Source organism: Falco peregrinus, chromosome 6 (genome assembly GCF_023634155.1).
Source record: "Falco peregrinus isolate bFalPer1 chromosome 6, bFalPer1.pri, whole genome shotgun sequence".
NCBI lineage: Eukaryota > Metazoa > Chordata > Aves > Falconiformes > Falconidae > Falco > Falco peregrinus.
This window is the reverse complement of record NC_073726.1, coordinates 63,978,463-63,994,177: the sequence shown is the minus strand read 5'-3', so window position 1 is coordinate 63,994,177 and position 15,715 is coordinate 63,978,463. Positions and strand designations below refer to the sequence as shown.

Sequence of the window (15,715 nt, the reverse complement as noted above, 5' to 3'; positions counted from 1 at the left end):
CTGCAGATAAAAGCCTTTTTGAGTTAGCTGTGTGTATTGGTGGTACTACAAAGGCTTTGTCCACCTTAGTATCTGTGTGCTAATAGATGAGGCTTTTCTGCTTACCTTAGCAGTAAAGTATTTTTCAGGTGAGAATGTATATTTTCTTCCAGCAATCTTCTAAACCACCTTCTTCATAATTTTATCTTCAGTGTGTTTTCTTACATGCCATCCAGTGCTTTAGCTTTTTGTAGCTTAAGGAAAACCTGCAGTTCTTGCCTTTAACCTGGAGACACATTGTCCTGTAGAATAAACATATTGCAAGTCCAGGATTATTTTTTTTAAAAAAAGCACAAATGTATTAAAAATAAAAAATAATAATTGAAGGGCTCTGTAAGAGGAGGACTGTGGGTGGTGGCAAGTGCTTTTCTCATTTGGGTGATAACCTAGTACCCCAGGGTAGTAACTAGAATAACTACTTTTGACTACCAGATTTTCTTTTGCTTAGTGTGGTAAAATGCTCCCAAAGCATACACATATTACGTGGTCTTATTTATTTATGTTTGTGGTTAATATATTTACAGTAGCTCTAGCTAATACTCTGCAGTATGTATTAAAAAAAAAAAGAAAGACTAAGAGGCATAAGTATTCTACTTTGTTAGTGAATTTTCTCTGAAGAATGAAGATAGATCACAATAGTCTTTCTTGATTTAATATAAATGCAGATTAATGCAGTCAAATGTGTTATTTTTCCATAAACAATTTACAAACACAATGCAGTATGATTCTCAAATATCAGACTTTTGTTAAAACAGACTTCTTTTTTTATTCACTTTTGGGGATACATTTTGCACACCTTCTTTGAGATTAATCAATTTGAAATCATTGAGGACACCAACACTTTAGTATAGTGGCAGGTTTATTTATATAAATGGATACCAATTTTCATCAATTATGAAAATGAAACCCAGTAAAAATTTTGGAAGTTTGTTAAAGTAAGTCTGCTTACTGTTCTGCAGAGTGTCAGTGTGCTAAACTCTAGCTACGCAGGTTTGGGGTTTTTTTTGGTAACGTAACTGAAACCAAACCAAGACCATCTTCTCACTTTCCCTGTGTTTCTCTTGTCTCCCTGTGTGTAACATAGTCTCCCTGTGTGTAATAAGTCACATACTTATTCTCTTACCAATTTATCCGTCACCTTTTCCATCCACATACACATTAGAAAAAAATCGTGAGTCAGGACCCCAGTCATGAAATCAATTAAAAAAGTAATAAATCATGAAATGGTAATATTTTGGAGTGTAAAACCCCGATAAAAGCATGTGTCATGGCTTTTCAGGTCTCTTTTGGGGTTGGGATTTTTTTTCAGTCATCATTTCTAGACTCTGCTGTCACAGATGGACAATGACAGAAAGGTAAGGTTATGAGATAATACCATGGTTCTCCTAGTTGAGGTTCAAAGTTTTGGTGTGAGAGTTAGAAACACTGTAATAGAGTTTATGTTAAGTACTGTTCTAAAATACTTTGATTTTTTTCTTTTCTCCAGGGTTTTTGGGAAAACCACACAAAACTCATAAGAGAGTATGGACCTGTTTGTGGGTAAGCTTAGTAGTGCCATCAGCTTTCTTCTTTTCTGGCTCTTGCTGTTTGGGTTTGTTGGGTGAGAGAGGAGAAAATGCCAAGACAAGATGTTCATCAAAATGCAGTGTGTGGTGTTTCAGCCTGGGGGACAGAGGTGGAGGTTGTTTGATTACATGCAGAAAGTAACCTTGGCTTATTTTAGTTCAGCATTTGGTGTTGGGCTTCATTATTGTCTTTCTAATTTTAATTATGCACATAAAAGTTTAGTCTTTTTCAGAACTGTACAAAGCTACCGGACTTCAATAATCTTTTTTTCATCTGCATATTCTTTATACTTATGGTGAACAGTAGAAATAATAATTTATTATCTTAAAAAAACCCTCAGTTTATGTAATAGTATGAATTTGTCTTAGATGTTGATATCTATATTTACGCAAAATTCCTAAACTTAAAACACAATGAAGTACAGATTAGAAATGAGGCATTCCTCTCTCGGTAGCTCAACTGTGCTATCTTAGCAGTTTATTAGGAGTAAAGAGGGTTTAAGCAGTATATCCCTTCATACAAGCCCACATTTCTCTAAATGACATTTCTGTTCCAAGAACTACTTTTCAGTTGTCATAATTTTAAGTGGAAATGCAATTATTTCATGGTAGCTTCTATTGTTGTGGTCAGTTGGTATTTGTAGAACAACCATTATTTCAATATGTAAGTATCAAGCAATATCCACAAAGTACAATGTCAAATTTTTTTTCTTGTGTTCTGCAAGCAGTGTAAGATACTTGTAAGAGAGCATATATGAATGTGTGTGTGTGTGCATATTTGATCATAAATGATATAAATATGCTTTGTATGCTCTTCCAGCAAAAAACCTCTATCAGAAAGAAGTCAGATTCAGGCATATGAAGCAGTTGATGCTCCAGTCATAGCTGCCTTGTGGCATTTATGCTCAGCCCTAAGGACAAAGTCTGCAAGAAGTGATGGAAATAATGAATTCCAAGGGTTAGGTACTTGTCTAAGAGGAAATAATACAGTGCCTTGGATGGCCAGGAATGGGGAAAGATATTCATTAACACTGTGGCAATTTGTATCTTGTGTAACAAATGGAAAATGACGGAGGCTTATTATTTCCACGACCTTTGGTGTGATGCCCTTAAATGACAATAATGTTAGAACACTGGCATTTCATTCCTCAGTGTATTTCCCTGCTTATTAATACAATGCCTATTTTTTTTCTAAGCTGAATTTGAGACAACTTGCTATTTAGTCATCTGTCTGCTTACTCAGCCAGGCAGAAGCTATGTCATCAGAGAAAGAGATGTATAATTACAGTGTGTGAGAGGATAGATAGAAAGTTTCATTTTTCCAGTTTACCCACAATTCTTACAGAATGAAACCTCTGTGAGACTTGCATGGGCTGCAAAGCTGGATGATGGTCTAAGTGGTCAGCCAGGACAGTTCTGCCTCTTTGGGACCCTGTAGGTAGGAGGAGTGAGCAGAATGAGCATAACCATGTCCTATTTGTTGCATGCATTAAAAACTCAATGTGTGAGGGATCTAGTAGACTGGCGGAGAAAAAATGCTGCTTTCTGATGTCTCCCAGGAACACAAAGCTGGGGTCAAACATTGCTGTGCTTGAGGTAAGATTTATTTGTAGTTGAAGGAGGATGTTTTAAAACCTGGCTTGTGAGCTGCTGTTCAATAGGTGTAGTATGTGTCAGAGGGTATTTATCACAGTCCTGTCAACTAAAGAAATTCCTTCTCCTTCCTTATACATCTGTGTGATTCTTCCTGTGATTCTTTGAAATAGGTAGTGTGTTTATGTGTATGGTCCCAGCAAAGTATTGGATCTGGCAGTTAGAAGAAGATGTGGCGTTTTGCTTTTTCCAGATTGAAAACTGCTTTCCAATAAGCATAAAGAGCAATGATCTTTATTTCTACAGTGGTGAAGTGAGTTGAATACAAATCTTTGGAACTGAAGCCTTTTTTTCTTTCTAAGGTCACTTGAATAGTCTGAATGATACCATCACAACTGTTTTCTTTTGTATGTGAATTGGTTTCCTTGACAACAGGATGTCAAATCAACTTTTCAGCTTTAATCAAGTCAAAACAATATATCCCTTCCATTCCAGAAGGCCTCAAGTCGTAGAGAATTATTTCAAGTGAGGCTTTTGTAGGTCACAAAAGCTTTTTTTTCCCCTTCACTCCCATGTGCAGATCCAAAGGAGAGGTGATGGTATTACTCTTTTTATAGAGAGGGACAATGCAAATAGTCTTCAGTTGTGTTTGCGTGCTGTGAAAACTGTCTGTTTTCATACAGAGATGGCCCAAGATGGAGGCCAAGGCAGAAACAAACAGCTCTGCTTTGGCGCGAAAGCAGAGTTGCAGCATTTCTGTTCAACGGGGGAATCCAAGCCACCGATGTGACTTCTGAAGAGACCCAGCAACAGAGTGGTAGTCTTTGGTTCAGCTTCAGTTTGGAGCACCTTCCATAAAAATATCTCCTCTCAAATATGTGTGCTGGTTCTCTGTAACAAAAATTAAAAGTGAAAAATATGCTATTTGGAAAGCAATATACTGATACATGTTAAAATTTGCTTTGAATATTCTCCTTTTTGTAGTAAGAGTTTTGCAGGAAAGTAGTCCTGGTTTCTGTGGAAATTAGTGACTCCTGTCACTTACTTTGTGGATGAACTTTGATGTTTTGTTACTTTATTTTCACCCCCACCATATCCCACTGTTCCATTTCAATTGTAAGTTATGGTTACTGATCAGAAATAGGTGGAGAGAGCAGACAGAGAAATAAAGAGCTTCTGGGTTGAAGAGGGGAAATAAAGGGGGAGAATTTACTTTATGGAATTAGAAAAGCAATTACTACAACATGAGCAGAGCTGCAGAGGCAGTGTGTTAATTTTACTTTATATATACAGTTCATATGCATTTGACCCCTCTACTATGATTGCATCATTATGACTTTATAGCACTGTAAGCATGTGTTGCTGATCTGGAGATGGAGAATAGCACCAAAATAAGTAATATACTCTTGGCCCAACGACATGCTATTGAAGGAACAGAAAATATGATACAGCCCCAAGCAGGCAGGTGATTGCCTCTGGGATGACTGAGAACCCATTCTGCCTCCAACAGTAGCAATGCATTTGGATAAGGGGAAGAGTGTAAGAGTTCATAACATAGACCTCACCACATATAATCAAACAGTAAGAACAGAAGATTAAAATTCAGCGCAATTTGTAGGGTGACACACTTTCTTCATGTCCTTTTGCATCTGAAACAGTTTGCAGCAGGTCAAACTCTATTCTTATTCTTCCTTCACTTCAACCTACTGTGAAAAGTCTGAACAAATATGTAGTAGAATAAGTGCTAAATAGGACGAGAACAAAATAAGGCAGAGACAAAGAGGTGGGTCTATGAGCAGCTAGAGGATGGAGTTTGTATTAAACCACTTCTAGAAAGCAGAAGACAATCTGAGTATTTGAGCTCAGGGTGGTCAGGCTGTGAACTGGCAAAGGGAGGCAACAAGCTCAAAATCTGCATTTTTAAACAGGAGGAGGAATTAATGAGAACATTTCTGACAAGAACCAGCTGTAAACCATTTCCAATCACAAATAAAACCACCAGCAGGAAACTGCATCTACCCATGCTGAGCCTCTGCTGGGCTCCAGCATAAGCAGACCAGGATCAGCACAGTACCACAGAAACCATCTCAAGGTACAGGCCCTCCTGAAGCATCTTGTGAACACACAGATGTGGATGGAGCTCCATTTCCATATGAAGAGTATCTTGCTTGCCAGTGGGTTACTTCAGCATTTTTAAGTAAGACACAGAAAGCAACTTAAAACAGGACAGGCATTTTTTCTTAAGGTGTCTATGGGATTACTCAATTATTCCTGATCTGTGTACGGTGGGTGGTTTTTTTCCTTAAACATATCCTAATATTCCTTAAATGATTTCCTAATAAGCTACTACTGGAGCCAAGATCAAGCCTGGTCACTTAAGTGATTGGGTGGTTTAAAGGATTGGGATAGATTGTGGAGGCAGTCACTAACTTGAAACGTGTCCAGGGGTGAGTTGTGATTGTAAACCATGCTGGCAGCTGACAGCTTTTCAGAAGTCTATGCAGCCAGAGTTAGCTCTGTCTTAATGCTTGAATTCTCTTCTCACCAAAAAAGGTTGTTGCGGATGGCACTAGTTAGCATTTCTGCAGATGAGTCCATAATCAAACAGTTGTGAACAAGGCACAGGCTGTTCTCACTGCAGCTCCTGGCCACTGCACCAGGACTGAGGCGCACGGGATACTCATTGTGGAGGTCTGGGGCTTTCCCTTTCTGTGTACAGAAGGTGGATGTGCATTTCTGGGATTTGGGCCTCTAGAACTTTTCTCAAAGTCTGTCCTCCTCAAATACCTCAGAGCAAACCTATGGTGGATAGGGGCAGGATCTCCTCCTGCAGGTAACAGCTGATGTCTTCATCATGCAGTTAATTTACCCGAAGAAACAGTGTCTTTATTGCCATTTTAATTTATTTTTTTTTTTTATCCCTCTGTGTTTCTAGCCTTATTCTGCTTTATACAGAAAGAGTAATCCCAGGACAAGTAATCTCATCTTTTTCTCTGAAGGCTCATGTAAAGAAATAATTTGTTTTATGAAACAATCTTATCCTGTTTGATTTCCTCTTTTGCACTGAGGGTCTAATGAACTTGCTACCTCTGCTGTGGTCCTTCATTTATTTTGGCATTTTAAAGAACTGACTTTTTATATTTCAGCTAGAGAATATCATACGTGGGCAAGGATGGGGGGAGGGAAGAAAACAGGCTTCCTCTTTTCTGATATATAGCTCTTCATAATCTCTGTTTCACATTTAACCTGATAAAGATTTTTGGTAGCCTTGCTTGCTTGGATTTTTGTTTTCTTAGAGTGATACACATTTTTGGCCAGAGTCGAGTCTTTCATATTTCATCAAGATTTATTTTTTCTCACTGTGTTTCCTCATTTGTGTATTGTGATAAGTTCCTTTGATTCTAAAGGATTGTTGATGATCGGCCCCAAAATTGCTATTGTGAATTAGTTACCTCTTTTTTTCCTTTAAATACTTTTTACTTTAAATACCTGCAAACAGTACAGCAGAACCCTTAAACATGTGCCTAACTTTGAGCACCTGAGTAATCCCATTAAAGCCAATGGTATTACTCAATATGCTTCAAGTTAGGCAGAAGTTTATCTACCTTGCTGAATCAGGACCATAAAAGAAACAGTTGCATTTGTGCCTGAAAAATACTGTCTGCTGTTGGTACGCATAAACACCTAGGTTTATTGTAGCTGAAAGTTAATGGGAAGAAAAATATTTCTTCCCCCTCCCCACCCTCTCGTTTGACAGCACTTTGCATGTAGACAGCTATATTGCTGCTCTGTGCAATGTGCTAGCCATTCTCTCTGAAACGGAAAAGATCATCTCAAAAATTGATTGAACAGTAGGAGCATCTTAACATTGTTAAATTAAACTTTCAGACCCCTTCTTTCCTTGTTCTTTTAATTAACGCTTTCAGAATTTGTTAATAGTAACCTATTTTTTAGAAGCTGTCTTGTAAAAAAGAGTGAAACTCAACAATAATCCTGGCAGAAATGTAGTGTCACAGTACAATGCCACATCTCCAAGTGACCCCACACACTTAAACATAATTAGGTATTGGTTATAGTTAGTTCCAATGATTAAATCAAGCTGCTGGAATGAGTCATGTGAGTTACTTATGGGTATATCATCACCAGTTTCTCCTCTTCTCGCTAGAGCTAATTGGTCTTAAAAACATAGCCTTTTATGGGACTGCTGCCTAAAGATTTACCCAAAAGGTGGCATACAACACTGTTCTGAGAATTGGAGTCTAGTGTTATTGTTACAGTTGTAATCGTTTTTGTGGGCTGCCTGATCATTATGGAGTATTTTACGTTCTGTGTACAGAGACCTGTGGGATGCAGTTTATAGACAGAATTTATGGTAAATTAGTTGGCTAGTTTAATTCTGGAATGTTTCAAATGTACTTAGGTCTCTGGAACATTGCAAATTGATGCTTAGTGTACTAGTAATGTTGAAGATATTAATTAATGAGCTCGTCTTAGTCATGGACAAATCTTATATGTGGACTATGACACACACACACCCCCCCATGAGAAACATGCAAATTGAGCTTGTCTAATCTGTGATGGTGGTAAGTTTTTTACTGTAGCCTCTTTCTGTTCTGGTCAGGCCCAGGGACACTGTGTTCTAGGTATTCAGAGACAGAGACTCAAAGGCCTACTAAAATGTCACAGTCCCAGCCCTCAGAGCAGGCAAAGCCATTTGGATGGAAAAGTTTGATGTGAGTGGTAAACTCTTCCGCGTGCAAAGATTTCAGTCTCTTCTCTGAGACTCCAGACATTGCCCTGGGGTGGCTGAGCTGCCGGCATGTGCTCACTGCTGCGCTTTTTCCAAGTTTCTTTCCTCCATCCATGACTACCCCATGACTCTACTGCAGCTGTTCAAGCCAACGTAAGTCAAAGACCTGATGTAATCTTTTACACCTCTGGAAAGAGAGTGTGAAATCCAACCAAATGAGACACACATTTTATATGCTCTTGGCAAGGCAGCAAAGGACAGTGCTTGTCACCTGCACAGTGTCCCTGATGCTCGTTCCTGTATTCAACAGTATGTGCAAACTACTGTGGTTGCAGCTTCAGTGTGTTTGTGCAGAAGGAAATCTCCTGACTGGTATGGCTCCACTGAGATGGCTTTGGCCAGATGCAGAAGGGCTTCTGTGGGGTTGGCCAGAAATGTGTCAGCTCCTAAGACTGATAAGGGAAGAACAGAGCGGGCCTTTGTACCATATCTTAGCATCTGAAGAACCTGATTAAACCTTGGTCTGCTTCTGCATGTGCTGGTAGCAGCTGTAGCTAGGAGGAGGTTTCACTTTGCTTCTGAGGAGGTGTTTCTTTGTTCCCATTTCCTTGCATGTTGGTAGTGCAGCACTTAGCTGTTAAAACACAGTCCTTGTGAGCTCCAGGTTAAAATTATTTGAAAACTGAAATTTCTTTTGAAAACATGCTGCCTGAGGAGTGTTTTCCAGCTAATATACTGCACAGGTGACCTTTGATCTGTACTGCCTGCTTCTTAGCTAATTAATGCTTAAATTCATTATTTTAAAGGGCTTGGGATGAGACTGCTAAACAGATTGCCTCTTCTTACCATGTAACACTGTCATGATCAGCACCTGCATACCAGACTGTGTCATCCTAATTCAAGGCAGGGGGAGAAAATATTCAGAGTAACCCCACAGTTATAAAAGGTATTTTCCTAGACTTAATTTCACCTTGATCTGCCCCTCTCCACCATCTACCAAAGCCTGCATTTGTTAATCTTCTTAACAGGCTGTAAAGTCCACCTTGTAATTTTTCCCCCCTTTTCACCACTTGGGAAGAAGCAGGCTGAGGGCTTTTAAAAGCCTGAAAAATCTGAGGCATTGTTTCAGTATTCCAATCCTATTAGACAGTATGGGAAAACAGCAGTATTGTGGATTTTGCGGTGCATATTAAACACTTTCATTAGAATTTCCTGCAGCACTGAGAAGTATTGATGCAAACCTGAAGTGGATAAATACAATATGTAATGTTCAGTAGCTATTAATGGTCTCTGGTTTCACCCGCTATGTATCTGATTATGACCTGGTGTTCCCAGTGCCATGCATGGTAATTTTTAAATGAAGTTCCTGAATCATTTCCCCTACTCTGCACAGAGGGAGGAAAATACATCATCCCTCCCAACATGTGTGTGTGTCTGTGACCCCTTCCCTTTCTTGGCAGCCCTTGAAGCAGATGAACTTTAAACTTTAAACTAATGCTGTAACTCAGGAGCTCCTCCTGCTCTCCTTGGTTGCCTAGCATTTCACAGGAGTCAGGTTGCTGCCTCTCCAGGTGACTCCCTCCTGCCACTTTATTACCCTTCTTTGTGGCAGCCCAAAGAAATCTAGAAGCAGCTTGTGACTGCTTTCTGGTGTGCCATGAGAAACATCAAGCAAAAGGGATTCCCCCCCCCCCCCCCCCCCCCCCCCAAATATGTCCCCCACTAGGGGCTGGAGAAGAAGGATGCAGAAAAGAAGGTGCAAATCAGTGGCCTGTTGCATGTCCCTGTTCTCTGCAAGCCCCAGCAGAGGCTGAAGCATCCATGGCTCTGTCGCCTCCTCATGCTCATCTGCCAGGAGCTCCAGGATGCAGATGCTGGTTAGACCCTCTCTCCCCATGCTGGAGAGTACTCAGACAAGACTTTGTGGGGGCCTCTGCACCCTTAGGACACCAAAGCATTGCACAGGAATGAAATGGGAGTGTCTCTTAATTAGTTTCTTAGAAATAGCCATATTTTCCTCTTTGAGAATGACCACGCTTTGTCAGGTATCTATGTAGGTTCTTTCCATCAGTTGCTGCCTGTTGTCCTTTGACAGTGCCACCACTTTGTTGGTCTGGACTTTGTTTTGTTTTTTCTTTTTACATTGACAGCCTTGCCTTGTAGGCTTTGCATTCATGCTTCTTGCTGTGACTTTTTTCTCCCCTAAATATTTGCTCTGGCTTCATTTTCTCTGTCTTAATTCTCTCCATCCTCTTTAGCTCTACGCTACCTTTCCTCCATGCTCTAATCTTTATTCTTTCCTGTTTTTCTTATCCATGTAGAACTGAAAACAGTAACATGACCTGACAATTTTTACGTCATTCCAAGGGTTTTATGTACTTCCATAAATCTCTTCATTACTTTTTTTATTGTTTTGTCATATATAGGTTTTAGTTTTTTCCTCTACCTTATTAGTCTGGGGATCAATTTTAGTGTACTATGTTTTATTAGTAGTAAGGGGAACAAAATACCTCCTTTTTCTTTGTTGGTTTGGCACCATCTTCAAATTACCCTTTTTCTCTGTTTGACTACCTCTCTGCATTCCCTGGAGAGTCTGCTTTATGTGACCTTCTGCTGGTACTGAACTGGGTATGATTTCATCAGGCAACAGGCAAAAGTGTACCCCACTACAGAGGAAGATGTTGTTTTCAGCTGTTATTCTATTTTTCTTTTTTTTCTTCTAGTTTAGAGAGTGTGGAATGAGCTGAGCCACCATTATACTGGGGATTGTGAATCTTTCCTTCCATTAAATTTGGTGGCAAAACCTGAAGGCTTGTCTTGAAGGAGGATTTTAGTCATACTGATGAAATTGTACTGGAGTAATTAAACCGCTACAGTAAAGAAACAGCCTCCCATAGACAGACGCAGCAGTCCTGGAATGATACAAACTACATCAAGGAAAAAACTGACCATCTTCCCCAGCAATTGTTGTATCTTTAGGGGTCTATTCCCATAGGAGTTTTTTTCTAGTCCAACTTCATTAAGATTCAAATCATATCCTGTCCCAGAATCTCCTCTTTCCCCCATGTAAAGAAGCCTGAAAACAGTGGTCTGGACCTTCAAGCTGTTGTTTACTTCAGTGTAGCTCCATTAAAGGCATAGAACCATGACTATTTGAGGATCTTCACCCAGTGTTTTTAGATGTCTCTCATGTTGTATAACTTCGATTTTTGGATGATGGTGCCTATTGAATAAAATCAGGTTTTGTACAGCAAATTTTAAGACATATCCAGACATCTTAAAGTAGTTTACAGAAAAAGGAGTGAGTTGGGAGCAATGTTCTGACTCTGTAAGGGCTAGCTGTAGACATTTTATCACTCAGCAATAATCCAAGCTTTTCTGTCAATGTTGGAATCTATTTTATTGCAAAAGGATCTTGGCAAGGACACTGGGAATTGCTGCAGAGTCTTTCAAAGTGACATTATGAGAGGTTCTCAGTTCTTTGGGACCTTTTATTGCATGGAACATCTTATGATGTCCCTCGGTGTGAAGGGCCAAAGTCAAATGTTATCAAAGCAGCCTAACAATTTTATACATCTGCTTGCTGTCCATTTGGCCCAGTAGGAAATAAGCTGTGCATGGGGCAGGAGGAAGAGAAAGTAGGTCTACAAGTGCAGCACAGAGGCAAATGTTAAAATAGGTCAGATAATAACGTAATGTCACGTGGAAAGGCATTAGTCATTAAATATTGCATTACTTTATATTAAAATATTTTAAACTCTGATTTTTTGAGGCAGTGTATTGCAAAATGGTAAGATTAATACTTGAAGCTCCTAAACTTATTCTACTAGAGACCCAACTTTTTTCCTGCCTCAGTAGCATCTGATCTGCCTTTGCCCAATTACTAGCGGGACTGGATTTTTGTCAATAGTGAAGAACAGAATCAAGTTTGTGAAACTGCTGTATCTTTTTCTCATGTTCATTTCCTTAGCAAAACATTTAAATAAATACATAGTTTGTAAGCCTTCAAGTAGACCCTGATAGATACACCACTGTGTTTATACATACTCACAGGACTGTTCTGAGCGTTGTGTTCAGCATATTTCCCCATCCCATGCCTCTGTTGAGCTTGCCATTTTGAATATTGGATTTCTGCAGGCAGCTGTTTACATGCTTTGCACCAGCTGGCACCCCCAAAATTCAGAGGCTGCCCCTGCCTGCCACCTCCTGACGGAGGGGTCAAAGCAGCAGGTTGCGCTGAGGTTGGAGGACAAGCAGGTGTTGCTGGTAACGCTAAAACTGCCATGCAGGCAGTGTTGTATATTTAACTGCAAGGTCTCTGCTGGATTAAAAAGGCTTCAGGTTGAGGAGAGCATGATCAATAATTACAAATATTAAAAGTGGTCCCTTGTCTTGCTTTCCTACCTTTTCCCCCTTCCTTCTTTGCCTACAGGACACGAAGCAACTGAATCCCCCAGACGATTGCTCATGCATTTACATTTTCATTTGCTTGGTTTATAGCAAGATTGTTCCAGCTTTTGGGAGGGACAGCTATCAAAGACGTACAGGCACTGCCATTGTGTTTTATTGTTCCAGTCCATTTTTCCCTGTGAATGCAGGTGGGAGTTTTTCAGTGGGTTGGTTTTGTATTTTTGCTTTCTCTTTCTTCTAAGCATTTATAACCCTTTTATTGTCAGTCTTCAATCATTTTTGATAGATCAATATATTCAATGGTGGTTCATCCTCCAGTTGTGCTTGAGGTTTGGGTTTGTTTTTTGTTGGTTTTTTTTCTTTGTTTATAGGGGTTATGAATAGATTCAGTGGGTTGTATCTCTGCTATACCTCTGCAGTTGTGTGAGGATCAAGTCACTTCATCTTGCCCTAATATCTGTATATTTAGAAGCCATATGAAGTGTTTACATTGGTCTGCTTTCAAATCTACTTGTTTCCCCCTTTTTCTAGGTAGACTTTGAACAATTAAAAATCTAATTTTTGGTTCAGAAATGTTCTCCTCAGAAATCCTAAATATGACTGCTGGTGTTTCGTGCATGCTCAGCCATTTGGAGGGATGGCTTTAGGAAACTGCTCCAGCAGAATCCAAAGATCCAGAGGGTTTGGGGAGTAACATAGCAAAGTAATGTTGGATGATAACTTTTACTGAGATGACTCAGAAATGAGAGAGGTCCACAGGAGTCCTGAGGTGTTTAGCCAAGCAGCTGTGACTGAGCTAAAGAGGAGAAATTCTTGAGTCTACATCTCACTTATGTCCCATGGCATCCAGATGCAGGCCCAGGACAGCTGTTTAATGCAGCTGTGAAGAGAGCTCAAACATGTGCAATGTGCATGTGGGGATCGGGTGCCAGGGTTGGTGTGATACACTGCACGCTGGCTGGCCATCAGGAGGAGGAGGCGGGTGAACAGGACCTGCTGTTCCACAGTGAAAGAGTAAGTCTGTGGAAGAGGAGAGGGCTAGATACACTCTTCCATTTTCAGGGATTTGGGTTGTTTCAGGGTACAATGACGTATATGACATTTGTTATACAATCGCCCTCTTTTCCCCCTCAAAACAAAGAAAGCAGCAAAAGAAGCATGTTTGTTACAACTGATAGTATGTACAACGTGGTAAATGGAAAATAGGTCAACTAGGCGGTGCTCTTACTAATATTACTGTTTGAAACATGATCTGTGATTTATGACTGTGTATTAAATATTGGGGAAAATCCCTGAACCTGCATGGATTTCAGCAAGGTTTGATAATTTAAACCAGGTGAGCATGTTAGCTGTTTGTAGGTTGTTATCCCCATAGTTGCCTTGCCAGAGCCATGTACATCCTGTTGTTCAGCATGCACATTTTTAGGCTGAAATAATTTGCTGTGTTATGAAAGTCATGACTCAACTACTTCTCAGCAGTGTGTTGTCCATTTGTAACAGAAGATTTTCCTGGAAGTCATTACTTTGGAGTGCCATTGTCAGCTGTACGCATCACTCCTGCTCCTCTTGTCCTTTGTGGTATAGATTTGCTTGTTGTTGTTAGGGAGGATGTTACCACTGATACACAAGCTATCGGGTTTTTCCATTTTCCTTCTCTTCTGTCTTTCTTGAATTGCAGATTCCTTTGTCTTCTGTGTGGTGCACTGAAAGAGGTTAGGAAATTTATCATGGTTATTTTTAATGGATTTTTTAAGTCCGGCACGACACAGATTGAATTGATTCGGGAAAATTTCCTGGAGCTGCAGTGTTTTTTACTATTAAAATATTTTTTTCATTGCAATTTTTCTGTAAGAAAATACATCTATTTTTTTCATTCTAGTTCTATAACAAAGCCCTGCTTTATAATGTTTCCACATGGTCAGATATTAGCCATTTCCCTAGATAATTTAGTTTGGTCATGTGTACAGCTAGCATTTTTATTGTAAAGAATTCTGCTAGTGGTTTCATGATAAATGTGTAAAGCATTGGGAAATTACTTTTACTGGGCTTAGTGTGCATTTAATAATGCATTAACAAAATTAAATGGTTTTGTATGTAGATCTTAAGAATGTACAGAAAGTACACACTACCATAGGTATGCAAGGATTTTAAAAAATGAATCTTTCCTGTATGCATTTTTTATGCTGTAGCAAAAAAAAAAAAGTACATTCCCAGAAGCTCAGTAGGTGGTTGCTATCCTTTTTTTTTTTTAATTTGTTTTGACTTATTTTTTTCAGACAGAGTAGGAAAAAAACCCCAAGTCCCAATGACTATTCCCCCCTCATGGCCAGTCTGGCAAACCTTTACTTGCCTGCATAAGGCTGTCCAGTGTTGGCTGAGGTCTGTGTTTTTGTTGCATGCAAACAGATGAATGGGTTACCCGTTGCTTCCCACTTACGAAACCCTGCTTTCATTTGCTTAAACTTCAGATATCTTCAGGCTGGTAGCCATGACCAGGTCCAAATGTCTTGTTTCTTATTCAACAAAACGGTGTATGTATGTATAGTAATGCAAAAGTTAATTTGGCTTGCTCATTTAATTGTTCTATGTTTATGATGCAGTATATTGAGTCCTAGCTATTATTGAGGAATTAAAATATTCTAATATTAAGACAGTACTATTTCATAAATGCATTGCATTAACATAAAAAGAGCAAAGGAATAAAAAGAGATGGTGTGCCATATATTGTAACTCTCATTGATTTAAGATCAAAATGCCAGTAAGGAGGAGTAGACTGAAAGAAAATTATGTATATGTTTTTCAAACACATGGGAAAATAAAATATTGTATTGTCCACCACTGCTGATCGTATTTACAGGAGGCAGATGAGCTGTCTTGCCTGCGAAGAAATCAAAGATAAAGTACAGAATTAAAACAAACAGAAACAGCCTACTGATTTTGAATGCTTCTGTTCTGAACGCCTCTTTTGAAGATATGTATGAGGACAGGACTTTTCAGCAGACAGAGATACTCTGTGTTTTCTGAAAACCTTTTCTTTCCTTCAGGGCTAAAATGGCTAACCAAAAGTGGAGATGAGAAAAACTCCAGTCACACTTGAGTCCTGGCCATGATAAGTAAAGTATATATGAGATGAAGGTTCCAGAAATGCAGACTTATGGATGGCTTTTCTTTGTACCCTGCTGCCATGTCTAAGGGAGGAAAAATAATACAAACCTCAATTTTATCATGTTCAGAAACACTTTCTGAGAGGCAGAAGTCAGATTACACATGTTTTGTCTTAGTCATCTTGAAGTGTTCTTGCTTATATGAAGTTTAATGATGGGCATGTAACTAGTAACTTTATTACAGTCAACCTGGT

The 15,715-nt window shown here is 39.3% G+C and overlaps 1 protein-coding gene across 3 annotated transcripts in view; it reads left to right on the top strand.

The window, feature by feature from the left end:
* The window catches only part of TBXAS1 (thromboxane A synthase 1), a 230,993-nt gene that overhangs the window by 78,654 nt on the left and 136,624 nt on the right, over positions 1 to 15,715 (top strand). For all 3 annotated transcript variants that reach the window (XM_027784040.2, XM_005235576.4, XM_055809336.1), the window contains one exon: positions 1,526 to 1,578. In XM_027784040.2, the coding sequence (XP_027639841.1) occupies positions 1,526 to 1,578 (53 nt within the window). The remainder of the gene's footprint in view (positions 1 to 1,525; positions 1,579 to 15,715) is intronic.